The sequence below is a fragment of the Carcharodon carcharias genome, chromosome 10, assembly GCF_017639515.1.
Source record: "Carcharodon carcharias isolate sCarCar2 chromosome 10, sCarCar2.pri, whole genome shotgun sequence".
Taxonomy (NCBI): domain Eukaryota; kingdom Metazoa; phylum Chordata; class Chondrichthyes; order Lamniformes; family Lamnidae; genus Carcharodon; species Carcharodon carcharias.
Window position 1 is genome coordinate 11,677,667 of NC_054476.1, and position 14,506 is coordinate 11,692,172.

The 14,506-nt window shown below is 42.3% G+C and overlaps 1 protein-coding gene across 9 annotated transcripts in view; it reads left to right on the plus strand.

Moving 5' to 3' along the window:
• bbox1 (butyrobetaine (gamma), 2-oxoglutarate dioxygenase (gamma-butyrobetaine hydroxylase) 1) overlaps positions 1 to 8,439 on the plus strand; it is a 274,469-nt gene extending 266,030 nt beyond the window's left edge. For all 9 annotated transcript variants that reach the window (XM_041196843.1, XM_041196840.1, XM_041196838.1 and 6 more), the window contains exons 7-8: positions 2,150 to 2,316; positions 7,068 to 8,439. In XM_041196843.1, coding sequence (XP_041052777.1) covers positions 2,150 to 2,316; positions 7,068 to 7,234 — 334 coding nt within the window. In that variant the 3' untranslated portion in view covers positions 7,235 to 8,439. The remainder of the gene's footprint in view (positions 1 to 2,149; positions 2,317 to 7,067) is intronic.
• The last annotated feature ends 6,067 nt before the right edge of the window (positions 8,440 to 14,506 follow it).

The following is a 14,506-nucleotide window of genomic DNA, read 5'->3' on the forward strand; positions in this document are numbered from 1 at the left end:
CATGGGGGACAATAATTTCCCAGTACATTCTCCATGTAATGCCTTGATCAGAGTCTAATTGCCAACCAATCAGCACACTTTTCTCATGCAGTATAAATTTTGCTGTCTTGGAAATTTGGCATTCTTACATCTTTCCTGATGGAGTGCAAACAAAAAACTTCGACAGCGTGTCCCTTTCTTCAGTAATACTCAAGTTCTGCACTTACAAGTGACTATAAATATTATCTAGTGGAATGTAATGAATGGGAAAGATAGCCCAGAGAGTACCTTTAGAATATGTTGTACCTGTCGGCACGTCTTTTAAAATTTCACCTCAACACTGAAGCACAAGAATTGATTATAATTCTATTGCAATATTACTAGTAGTCACGGTAATGCTAAATATTTCATTGAACATAAAATATTCCTAAATATATTACTTCTGTCCACTGCTTCCATTTTGTCTTCATCTCTCTTCAGCCCTGTTTTAAAGCCAGCGCTTAATCAGTTGAATTTGATGTTAAGATTTTTCCTTTTACATTAAACCAGGAGAACCATCCTAGAAGCATTTGCCTCAACTGAGGAGGGTAGGGGAAAGGGGGAAAGAGGAAGAAATCAACACTAGTGTTGCAAGGAGAAGTGAAAGAAACCAGAGAGAGTCAGAGCGGAGGGAGAGTACAGGGAGAAATTGGAGATTGAAGTGTCTTTAAATGGGCCAATATGAAATGGAAGGAAGTGATCAGATGTTGACAAAATGCAAGGAAGAGGCAGATGAGCTGAAAGTTAAAAAGATGGAATTAAGTAGTCCTGCAAATGTTGAGAAGTCATTTGTTGGGGGAATTTGCTTTGGCAGTAAGATCCTGATGCTGTAAATGGAATCCAAATTGCAATAAATAAAAAATCAAATCAAGCTATCGGTGTAAGTGAATTAAGTATTTATTTCCGATATCCAATCTTAACTTCAAGGATCGTGAAGCATTTATCATAATCAGTTGACACTCAAGTCTAAATTTGTCAAAAAAACTAAATAAATTTAATTTAGTTGTTGCCCCATTTCATCCTAGAACTGGTATACACCTGAGCCATTAACACTTTGCCTCAATTTCGTGTGCTTATATCTGTGGCAAAATGTTGACTCACAGTTCCATAATTATGAGTGTGATGAAAGCGTGATAATTTGCAAAATATTTTTTGGGTTTATCATGAAGTAGGTTTATGGAGGTAAGTACAGTTGGGCCTGTGTGTGATTTAATTATATTCGGAGTCAAGTGAACTGCAAGTCTGAAATCATCAAAAGAAGTTAGGTGCTTGACATGCTAATGAGTAAACATGGATGCTGGCTTAGCATGAAAGGTGTGATGGGAATTTACATGTTTAGATAAATGAAGGTATATTTGGATTTCAGAGGGATCATTGTCTGTTTATAACTAGCCAAATAAACAAGGCTAAGGAATATGTTTATTTTTCCCAAAGGTTGTTGACAATATGTATTGGCAACATGAAAGTTTTTGTATTATGAGGAAGGTACAGTTTCAAAGGCATATGGAACAATAGCATATACATATTAAAATGAGAGAAAGATATGTAAATGAGAATAAAGGCTACCTGTCAGAAGACCTCACAGGGACCTGTGAAATAGCCTTAGCGAAGCCTCCAGCATTTGTACATAAGGCTGTTTACATAATGAAACTGCAAGTTGGGGAAAGCCATTTGGCATTCCGCTGTCAAGTGGGTATTGTGTTAATTTGCTGGTTCTGTTTTAAATCTAAAGTCTATTTTGGACCGTTGCCTTAAAGGGGGTGTAACTGAGGGTCAGGTTAATTAGGAATTTTAGAAGTTATTATAGTAGTGAGTAATTGTAGTCTTATGTATATGTTTGAAATGTTTTATATTTTGTTAATAAATATTTAATTTAATTTTAAGAAGTCTCTAAAGGTCTTGGTGGACTTATTACTTCTGAATTCAGTGCACACATCTCGTAATAAATACAAATTGCAAAACCATAGTGACAGCATGACCAAGTTTCCCTTGTGGATTTGGTCCATCTGGTACACGTCGCCTGCAACGTCATAACATGGGCTAAGAACTTATTTTACAAAAGCAAAGTGAAATGGCGAGATTCCAGTGCAGAAGTTCTAAAGCTTGTTTCCCCCTCTTCATTTTTATATAGTTTGGATCATAATGGAAAGGTTGTTCAAATTAACTTTAATAATGCTACCCGGGACTCAATCTTAGACATCCCTGTGGAACTGGTGCACCCATTCCTTTCTGCTCTCAAGTACTACGTGGATCTTATGTACAAGCCGGAAAACTTAGTTACCTTCAAGATGGAAGCAGGTGAGTTTACCCACCCAATACCATTTTAAGTGCTGCAATCTTTAGTAATCAACACTTTATGTCCTGCATACTGTTCAGTAAGCAACACATGGGGCCTCCAAAAGCAGTGCCTTCAAATCATGAAGTACACAATTGTGTTATTTGCATGGATTCAAATATTTAATCACAATTTTGAAAAATGCTCACTGCAGTTTAGCTGCAGGGCACAGTTGAAGAATTGTAGTTTTTTTGGAGAAACGTGGCAGTCAGTTTTAACACCCTGTCTGTAGAAAACGTCACACCATTCCTATCTAGTGGTATTTGATCTTCACTGACTTTGAAGTCACCCAAGCTTCTTGCTGTGGCAAAGATGCCAACCTAAATCTAAAACTCAACTCAACTGCCTCTTGAGATCATGGGCAACGTTACAGGAGTTTAACAAAAACTCATGGAAGGAGTTTGCACACTATCAAACCTAGTGGAAAGCAGCAGGATAGCCAGAAGATGCCAAGGGAAGTATTTTTTTAACATTACTTGGGTGTATATCTTGGGAGGATGTGAGGAGCAAGAGTGCTTGGTTGGGCCACAAAGCTAATCCTTGGACCCCTTCTGCTCCAGCTCTCCCTTATGGAACCCCCCTCAACTACAAAGGTCTTATCTTATACCCGCTGGCCTGAATTACAGGTTGGGAGATCAATTTCCAAATATTTAAAATTAAAATCAGCCAGACCTCACTTCCTTCTGAACCTGCAGGTGCACCATCATCTGAGGCCTTCCACTCACCACTGCAACCATCCCATTAATCTCCTCACATATACTCTGTTCAGGTTAGGTTCATAATCTGAAGCAGAGATACATTTACACAATAGGACCATCTGTAGACAAGGGGACAGTTTTGAAGATGATTGTATTTGGATGTGCGCTTGCGATGCCATGGCGTACAAGGCTATGGGCCTAGTGCTGGAAAATGGGATTAGAATAGTTAGGTACTTGTTTAACCAGCGCAGACTCGATGGGCTGAAGGGCCTTTTTCTGTACTGTAGACCTCCGTGATTCTGTGATTCATACAGAATTTTGGGCAGGAAGTGATGTTAAACCTGTGTTAAACATTAGCTTGACCTCAACTGGAGTATTGTGTCCAGTTTTTGGCACCACACATCAAGAAGGATGTGAAGATATTTGAAAGGGTGCAGAGAGAATTGTTTCAGGGATGAGGAATATTAAGCATATTCCTCTGACTAACCCCGCTTCACTTAACCCCTCTTTATTGAACCTAAAAACGTTTACTAAAGAGGAGACCCATCAATCTGCATTACTTGTTTGTGAGATGATCAAATAATTGCTTCAACTGATGTGTATTTGTGAGCATGTTTGCAAACAGCAAAGTACTTTTCTATGAATATGTCATCCATTTGTCTCATGTCACTTCTGGTTCTTTTGCCAATCATTTTGAATCACTGTCCTCAGGTTATTGACCCTTCCACCAATGGGAACAGTTTCTCTCTACTCTTCAACTTCACTCATGATTTTGAACACCTCTATCAAATCTCCTCCCAAATTTCTGAGAAAAACAGCCCCAGCTTCTCAAATGTATCAACATAACTGAAGTTCCTCATCCCTGAAACCATTCTCTCTGCACCCTTTCAAATATCTTCACATCCTTCTTGATGTGTGGTGCCAAAAACTGGACACAATACTCCAGTTGAGGTCAAGCTAATGTTTAACACAGGTTTAACATCACTTCCTGCCCAAAATTCTGTATGAATCACAGAGTCACAGAGGTCTACAGCACAGAAAAAGGCCCTTAGGCCCATTGAGACTGCGCCAGTCAAACAAGTACCTAACTATTCTAATCCCATTTGCCAGCACTAGGCCCATAGCCTTGTACGCCATGGCATTGCAAGTGCACATCCAAATACTTCTCAAATGTTATGAGGGTTTCTGCCTCTACCACCTCTTCAGGCAGTGAGTTCTAGATTCCCACCTCCCTCTGGGTGAAAAAATTCTTCCTCACATCCCCTCTAAACCTCCTGCCCCTTACCTTAAATCTATGCCCCCTGGTTATTGATCCCTTCACCCAGGGGAAAAGTTCTTTCCTGTCTACCCTATCTATGCCCCTCATAATTTTATACACATAAATCATGTCAATCTCCTCTGCTCCAGGGAAAATAACCCCAGTGTATCCAATCTCTCCTCATAACTAAATCTCTCCAGCCCAGGCAACATCCTGGTAAATCTCCTCTGCACTCTCTCTAGTGCAATCACATCCTCCCTATAATGTGGATACCAGAACTGCATGCAATACTCTAGCTGTGGCCTAACCAGCGTTTTATACAGTTCCAGCATAACCTCGCTGCACTTATATTCTATGCCTTGGCTAATAAAGGCAAGTATCCCATATGCCTTCTTAACCACCTTACTACCTGTCCCGCTACCTTAAGGGACTGGTGGACATGCACACCAAGGTCCGTCTGATCCTCAGTACTTCCCAGGGTCCTACCATTCATCATGTATTCCCGTGCCTTGTTTGTCCTGCCCAAGTGCATCACCTCACACTTATCCGGATTAAGTTCCATTTGCCACTGATCAGCCCATCTGACCAGACTGTCTATATCCTCTTGTAATCTAAGGCTATCCTCTTCACTATTTACCACCCCACCAATTTTCGTGTTATCCGCGAACTTACTGATCAACCCTCCTACATTCAAGTCTGAATCGTTTATATATACCTCAAACAGCAAGGACCCAACACCGATACCTGTGGAACCCCACTGGACACAGGCTCCAGTCACAAAAATGCCCCTTGATCATCACCCTCTGCTTCCTGCCACTCAGCCAATTCTGGATCCAGTTTGCCAAATTGGCCTGGATTCCATAGGCTCTTACCTTCCTTATCAGTCTCCCATGCGGGACCTTATCAAAAGCCTTGCTGAAGTCCAAGTAGACTACATCAAATGCAGTGTCCTCGTCTCCACACCTGGTCACCTCTTCAAAAAATTCAATCAAATTGGTGAGATATGACCTCCCCTAAAAAAAACCATGCTGACTGTCTTTCATTGATCCCTGCCTCTCCAAGTGTAGATTAATTCTGCCCCTCAAAATTGCTTCCAATAGTTTCCCCACCACTGAGGTTAGACTGACTGGCCTGTAGTTCCCTGGTTCATCCTTTCCTCTCTTCTTGAATAACAGTACCACATTGACTGTCTTCCACTCCTCTGGCACCTCTCCTGTGGCCAGAGAGGTATTGAAAATTATCACCAGCGCCCCTGCTTTCTCCTCCCATGTCTCTCTCAACAGCCTGGGATATATTTCATCCAGGCCTGGAGATTTATCTACCTTTAAGCCTGCCAGATCACTTAGAACCTCCTCCCTTTCTATGCTAATTTCTTTAATTCTATCACAGTCCTTCTGCCTGATTTCCATACCCACGTTGTCCCTCTCACTTGTGAATACCGACACAAAGTATTCTTTTAGAACCCTACCTATGTCTTCCGGCTCTACACACAAATAACCACTATCGTCCTTAATGAGCCCTACTCTTTCCCTAGTTATCCTCTTATTCTTAATGTAACTTTGGATTTTCCTTTATTTTACCTGCCAATGTTTTTTCATGCCCCCTTTTTGCTCTCCTAATTTCCTTTTTAAGCTCCCCCCTACACATTCTATACTCTCCAGGGCTTCTGCTGTTTTGAGCCCTCGGTATCTGCCATAAGCCTCCCTTTTTCTCTTTATCCAATCCTGTATATCCCTCGACATCCAGGGTTTCCTGGATTTGTTAGTCCCACCCTTTATCTTTACTGGAATGTGTTGCTCCTGTACTCTCCCTATTTCCTTCTTGAATGAGTCCCACTGCTCTGAGGCACATTTACCTAAAAGTAGCTGCTCCCAGTCCACTCTGGCCAAATCATATCTGATCTTATTAAAATCGGCTTTCCCCCAACTTAGAACTCTGATTTCTGGCCTGTCCTTTTCCTTTTCCATAAAAACCTTGATTCTAACGGAGTTACGATGGCTATCTGCAAAATGTTCCCCCACTGATACCTCTACCACTTTCCAGGCTTCATTCCTGAAAATTAAGTCCAGGACCGCCCCCTTTCTTATAGGACCTTCTGCGTATTGGCTTACAAAGCTCTCCTGGATGTATTTTAAGAATTCCATTCCCCTTAAACCTATCACACTATGACTAACCCAGTTAATGTTGGGGAAGTTGAAATCCCCCACTATTACTACCCTATTATTTTTACACTTCTATGAAATTTGCCTACATATCTGCTCTTCTATTTCTTTCTGATTGTTTGGGGGCCTACAGTACACTCCCAGCAATATGATTGCTCTTTTTTTGTTTTTAAGTTTTACCCCTATGGCTTCATTTGAGGAGCTTTCTAAGATGTCATCCCTCCTTACTGCTGTAATTGATTCCTTGATCAATATTGTGATACCCCCTCCTCTTTTACCTTCTTCCCTGTCTCGCCTGAAGACCCTATATCCTGGAATATTGAGCTGCCAACCCTGCCCTTCTCTCAACCATGTCCCTGTGACAGTAATGACATCTTACTTCTGTGTGTTAATTCCCCCAGTATGCTTGTATGGGGGAGACGGACAGTGAGAAAGATAGGGGAGACAAACCACAGGGAGCTGTATGGGAGTGATAGGAATGAAAGAAGTATCATGAAACCCTGATTGTTTTTGTACTTTGAACAATAGATTAGGAACTGGAATCTTCCTGTATAGGGTTGCACTTAAAGAAACAAAACTCTGTCTTTTGATTCCAGGTGATGTACTAACGTTCAATAACTGGAGGGTATTACATGGCCGTCAGGACTATATTTCTGCTGCTGGTTCTGCTCGTCACCTGGAAGGGGCATATGCAAGCTGGGACGAGGCTATGTCACGGCTCCGTTGTCTAGAGCAAGCATTGTATGGCAACAAGCAGTTTTAATAGAACTGCCTATTGATCTGTAATAGAAAGGTGATTTTCAGCATTAAACAGTAATTCTTAAAGTTTTGACAGTGCATGCCCCAGATATGATCATATGGGAGAAACATGATAAATGGGTTGGTTAATAGTTATTTGCATCCTGCTCAAAGAAATTCACTTAAATTAAGCATTTTTTGATTGGGAGGGATGCATGGCTGAGCGATGTTCCCTCTAAGATGCGCACTGTGCAACTGTGGAACATCAGGTGTTGTGCATTTAATTTTTTTTTGATTTTATAAAAAGATTTATTTTCACATGCAGTGTATCTTTTTGACATTGGATATAACTGATCCAGAATACAATTACAGCTGTGCATATCCTGATCCAGAGCAAAGAACAGGTAGACTCCCTCACGATAGGAAATTAACAGACAAGAGCTAAGCCTGACGATTAACCGGGTAGAATTAACAGCCGAAAATCACCCGTCAGTTCTTGGAAGCCAAAGCTATGTCATGACTTGTCTTTTCTGTAGCCTGTGCATTAACTCTTCTACCCGCCACGTCCCTCCTGCCTGACCCGCACACTCGCAGCCTCCCTCCCTCTCCAGAGCCCTTACTCAGAGCGAGGATTGGGGAGAGGGAACCAGCGGGTGGGAGGGAGACGGCAATTCGAGAGATGGCGAGTCAGGAGAGGCAGTGAGCTGGAGGTAAGTTGAAAGGGTTAGTAGGTTATTAAGAGGAATTTTGGGCCTGTTAACACCACTGATCTACTCATACTGCTGCAGTTGGCTTTGCAGAATTAGTAAATGAAGATTGATCCCAAAGATATTCACCACACCAAAACAACAAGGGCAGTTATAGGGAGTCCGCATCTCCAAGTAATAACACAAAGGTTTTTGTGAAGTTATTTCATGGGACATTTTAAGCCGTGCATTTTTCCAAATACAAAATTTACTTTTGTATGCATTGTGAGACAGTTTACTTTAAAAATGGTAAGCTATTTTCCTCACTATTCATAGTAGCTTTAAGTAAAGAAAACACCCAATAGCTGAAAAAGTAAAAGTTGCCTTTTCCACATTTTCTATCATTTGGAAGGAAAGACTTCTTAGCTCGTCCGATTTTGTCAAATTGAAACAGCAGATCCTTGCCTTGCCTTGAGCCTTTGCTACCAATTCAACTTTTGTTTTATCAAATGATTAAAATACTGCTACAAATTTTTTTAAAAAACCGACAAATGCCTCTTTCATTTATGGAAGTGTAGTGTTTCTGGTACCAAACTTAAAATCGAGAGGACATGAGTTCAGATGCCAAAATTGAATTCAATAAATCTGGTAATTTGTGGACTAGCATGTTACCATGTCAATGGCTGGATGATATTCTTTCATACCTATGGTAATTTTTCAAAGATTAGTATAAATTTTTAAAGATTAATGTTTGTTTCTACTGATGGCACACATCCACACATTACCTTGATATTGGTGCAAAATACAACATTCATTCTGCACCTGGATGGAAAAATATTAGAGGGAGTGTTGGGGTTAAGCACTCTTATTTTAATCTTCCTCAGAGGCATGTTTTAACACTTGATTGTTGGTCATTTAACTGAACCAGTTTGGAAATCTGGAAAGTGAACTGCTATTTGGGAAACATGCATTGGATGTCTTTCCAAATCAACAGATAAATTGTTTATTTACCTCACTGTGGTTTAGAATGGCTGTGATATTGTTGTATATCCTGTCCCACCGATACAGGCAGCATAGTGATATACAGTCGGGAGGGAGTTGCCCTGTGAGTCCTCAACAAAGACTCTGGACCCCTTGAAGTCTCATGTCATCAGGTCAAACATGGGCAAGGAAACCTTCTGCTGATTACTACGTATTTCTCTCCCTCAGCTGATAAATCAGTGCTCCTCCATGTTGAACACCACTTGGAGGAAGCACTGAGGGTGGCAAGGGCGCAGAATGTACTCTGGGTGGGGGACTTCAGTGTCCATCACCAAGAGTGGCTCGGTAGCACCACGACTGACCGAGCTGGATGAGTCCTTAAGGATGTAGCTGCTAGACTGGGTCTGCAGCAGGCTGTGAGGGAACCAATAAGAGAGAAAAACGTACTTGACTTCATCCTCACCAACCTGCCTACACAGATGCATCCGTCCATGACAGTATTGGGAGGAGTGACCACCGCACAGTCGTTGTGGAGATGAAGTCCCACCTTCACATTGAGGATACTCTCCATCGTGTTGTGTGGCGCTACCACCATGCTAAATGGGATAGATTTCGAACAGATCTAGCAACCCAAGACTGGGCATCCATGAGATGCTTTGGGTCATCAGCAGCAGCAAGATTGTACTCGAACACAATCTGTAGCCTCATGGCCCGGCACATCCTCACTCTAACATTAGCATCAAGATGAGGAATCATAGAAACATAAAAACTAGGAGCAGGAGTAGGCCATTTGGCCCTTTGAGCTTGCTCCGTCATTCATTATGATCATGGCTGATCATCCAACTCAATAGCCTGCTCCCACTTTCTCCCCATACCCTTTAATCCCTTTTACCCCAAGAGCTATATCTAACTCTTTCTTGAAAACATACAATGTTATGGTCTCAACTTCTTTCTGTGGTAACAAATTCCACAGGCTCACCACTCTTTGGGTGAAGAAATTTCTCCTCATCTCAGTCCTAAATGGTCTACCCCATATTCTCAGACTGTGACCCCTGGTTCTGGACTCCCCCACCATCAGGAACATCCTTCCTGCATCTATCCTGTCTAGTCCTGTTAGAATTTTGTAGATTTCTATGAAATCCCCCCTCATTCTTCTGAACTCCAGCGAATATAATCCTAATCGATTCAATCTCTCCTCATATGTCAGTCTCGCCATCCCAGGAATCAGTCGGGTAAACCTTCACTGCACTCCCTCTATAGCAAGTACATCCTTCCCAGATAAGGAGACCAAAACTGCACACAGTATTCCAGGTGTGTTCCCACCAAGGCCCTGTACAATTGCAGCAAGACATCCCTGTTCCTGTACTCGAATCCTCTCGTTTTGAAGGCCAACATACCATTTGCCTTCCTTACCGCCTGCTGCACCTGCATGCTTACCTTCAGCGACAGGTGTACAAGGACACTCAGGTCTCGTTGCACATTCCCCTCTCTCAATTTATAGCCATTCAGACAATAATCTGCCTTCCTGTTTTTGCTACCAAAATGGATAACCTCACATTTATCCACATTATACTGCATCTGCCATGCATTTGCCCACTCACTCAGCTTGTCCAAATCACACTGAAGAATCTCTGCATCCTTCTCACAGCTCACCTTCCCACCCAGCTTTGTGTCATTTGCAAATTTGGTGATATTACATTTAATTCCCTCATCTAAATCATTAATATATATTGTGAATAACTGGGGTCCCAGCACCAATCCCTGCGGTACCCCACTAGTCACTACCTGCCATTCGGAAAGAGACCCGTTTATTCCAACTCTTTGTTTCCTGTCTGCCAACCAGTTTTCTATCCATCTCAATACACTACCCCCCAATCCCATGCGCTTTAATTTTACACGCCAATCTCTAATGTGGGACTTTGTCAAAAGCCTTCTGAAAGTCCGATTAAACCACATCCACTGGCTCCCCCTCATCAACTCTACTAGTTACATCCTCGAAAAATTCCAGTAGATTTGTCAAGCATGATTTCATAAATCCATGCTGACTCTGTCTGATTCTGCCACTGTTTTCCACGTGCTCAGCTATTAAATCTTTTATAATGGACTCTAGAAATTTCCCCACTACCGACGTCAGGCTGACTGGTCTATAATTCCCCGTTTTCTCTCTGCCTCCCTTTTTAAATAGTGGGGTTACATTAGCTACCCTCCAATCTATAGGAATTGTTCCAGAGTCTATAGAATCTCGGAAGCTGACCACCAATGCATCCACTATTTCTAGGGCCACTTTCTTAAGTACTCTGGGATGTAGATTATCAGGCCCTGGGGATTTATCGGCCTTCAATCCCATCAATTTCCCCAACACCATTTCCCTACTAATACTGATTTATTTCAGTTCCTCCCTCTCACTAAACCCTGTGTTCCCCAACATTTCTGGTATGTTATTTGTATCCTCCTTTGTAAAGACAGAAGCAAAGTATGTATTTAGTTGGTCAGCCATTTCTTTGTTCCCCCTTATAAATTCCCCTGTATCTGACAGTAAGGGACCTACATTTGTCTTCACCAATCTTTTTCTCTTCACATACCTAAAGAAACTTTTACAGTCAGTTTTTATGTTCCCTTATGTACTCTATTTTTCTCTTCTTAATCAATCCCTTGGTCCTCCTCTGCTGAATTCTAAATTGCTCCCAATCCTCAGGTCTGTTCTTTTTTTCTGGTTCAATGAAGAGTGCAGGACAGCATGCCAGGAGCAGCACCAGGCATACCTAAAAATGAGGTGTCAACCTGGTGAAGATATAACTTGTGTGCCAAACGACATAAGCAGCAAGTGATGGACAGAGCTAAGCAATCCCACAACCAACAGATCAGATCTAAGTCCTGCAATCCTGCCACATCCAGTCGTGAATGGTGGTGGACAATTAACTCACTGGAGGAGGAGGCTCCACAAATATTCCCAACCTCAGTGATGGAGGAACCCAGCACATCAGTGCAGAAGGTAAGGCTGAAGCATTCTTCAGCCAGAAGTGCCGAGTGGATGATCCATCTCGGCCTCCACTGGATGTCCCCAGCATCACAGATGCCAGTCTTCAGCCAATTCGTTTCATTCCACGTGATATCAAGAAATGACTGAAGGCACTAGATACTGCAGAGGCTATGGCCCTGACAATATTCCAGCAATAGTACTGAAGACTTCTGCTCCAGAACTTGCCATGCCCCTAGCCAAGCTGTTCCAGTACAGCTACAACACTGGCATCTATCCGGCAATGTGGAAAATTGCCCATGTATGTCCTGTACACAAAAAGCAGGACAAATCCAACCCGGCCAATTACCGCCCCATCAGTCTACTCTCCATCATCAGTAGTAAAGTAATGGAAGGGGGCATCATCAGTGCTATCAAGCGGCACTTGATATTTGGGGGCAAAAAATCCACTTATATGCCGCGATCTGTGGTAACTAAAGTACAATATAAAATGAAAGTACTTTTTCTAAATGTAAAAATGCTGTATGTGGTGACAAGGCTGTATAGGCATTTAAAAAAAATAAATAAAGAATCAAGTACGACAATAATAGGAAGACAAAAAAATGACAAAGGGTTCTGACTGGGTCAAACATATGAAAATATTTGAAAAATATTTTGTTGCAAATGAAAAACAAATCGCAAGGCCATTAAGAATGTAGTTGAATTAAATTTTTCACTGCCTGTCCAACCTTACGGTTGGCGGGCAGATGAAAAGGCCAAGTGGCCTTTGCATTTTTTGCAAAAGCTCATCCACGGGTGGGATGAGGTTTTGATCCGTCATTAAAAAAATTAAAAACCTTCATACTAATTTCTAACATGTCCCTGCTCATGTGATAGGGTCATATGAGGGGATATGTTTTTTAGCACCTCAACGTTCTTCATCTTTTTTTTTATAGCTTCATCTCCCTGTGGCAGCTATGTGCCTCAGGGAGCTTTCCCTGCGCGATCTTGCATGCTGGCCTTCCTCCCCCAACACACAGGCAGCGCTGAGCGTTGCAGCACACATTTCACGCTGGGTGGGTCCTTCACTGGCCCGCCAGTGTGAAATCGCGGTCCAGCCCTGATCGTGGGCGGCGGTCAGCTTCCCGACCGCTTCCGTCCACCCCAGTCTAGCCCGCGCGACGAGGTAAAAATTCTGGTCAGTAAGTGATTTTGAAGCAGAATTTGAGGTTACATCTCCATAAGTCCAGACAAAATACCCAGAACACACGATTGGCTAAAAGATGTGCACACTTGTTGTGGAAAATAAAATGGGCCAAACACGCAACTAAAATACAGACACTTTCTACACGGCTTGTAATTGGCACTAGATAGAACACTCCTTTACTGTGCAAATGTTATCATGTCATACTTTATCATGTAATATCACGTATATAATTGTACGGCCTTTGCAAGCTCTTTGGAGATGACCTCCTCACTCTGCCCCTTTGTGTGAAGTCGTTGGGTGAAACATGCTGCAGATGGGGAGAGAAGAGAGAGAATATAAGCAACAACTTATTGAAACGTTTAAAGTTGCAGCTAAAGGCAGGGATTTTCCAGTCCTGTCGTGGCGGGACACTCGGTGGGAGATTCGGCAGCCCGGCCAAAAGTCCATTGACTTTCGGCAGGACCAGATGATCCTGCCAGCAGGAAGGACCAGAAAATCCTGCCCAAAATCACAACTAATAGGTAAGGGAGGTCCATGATGAAGGGATTTTTAAAAAAAAAAACTAGATATAAAACACAGAACATCTAAAGTGAATGCAATTTTAAAAATAGTGCTGTCACCAATAAACTTTGACAGCGTTCAGCTTCCTCGGCGAGAGCGGGGGTTTTACCCTGAGAGGTTTGCCACCAGCATTAATGAAGCAGGGACATGTTCTCCCGTAGATGGAGCTGTCCCTGAGCACAGCAGACCCCCCCATACAACAGTAGCCAGGGACTTGACAAATAATGACTGGGTAACTCTAGCCAGTGATGGAGGTTCACTGCCACTTGGTGATCTCAGTCACCCCCCCCCCAATTGCATCTGTAGGGGAAAACATCAGCATCCTGCGTGTAAGATCTGAAAATCCCAACTATATTACTGTAAATATACAGATTTTTGCATGAATGCAGACGATATATGGCTCAGAGTCATTGAATGAATTGACAAGAGGCAAATTTAACGTTCCAATCATGACCTGTCATATCCATCACTTTTAAAGGTACTTTTCTGTGAACCGGCAAGGATTTTCACGTATTTGGAGCATTGAGAGCATTGAGATTACTTTCCCATCAATGGATGTACAGCGACTCTGCATGTGTGCTTGTCTCCCCGACTGGCAAATGCTGTGGGGGCTTCACTGTACTTAGGCCTGGGCGGGGGTTGTCACAACAAAAATGATCCTGTACTGAGGTGTTTCCACTTGAAGCAGCTGTAGCCCTCCTCTGAAACAGAAAGCAGAAAAATTATTTTATTACTCTCATATCCAAGGGTGGGGGGGCATTTGCATAACGCCAATAGAAATGATCATCTTTTTTCCAATCAGAGGGATACTGCATTTGTCAGCACTGAAATACATGTCATGTAACATAAGAATTGCAGTCTTATAAACAAATATATTACCCTGCCTGAAGGCGGCAAGAACTTGTC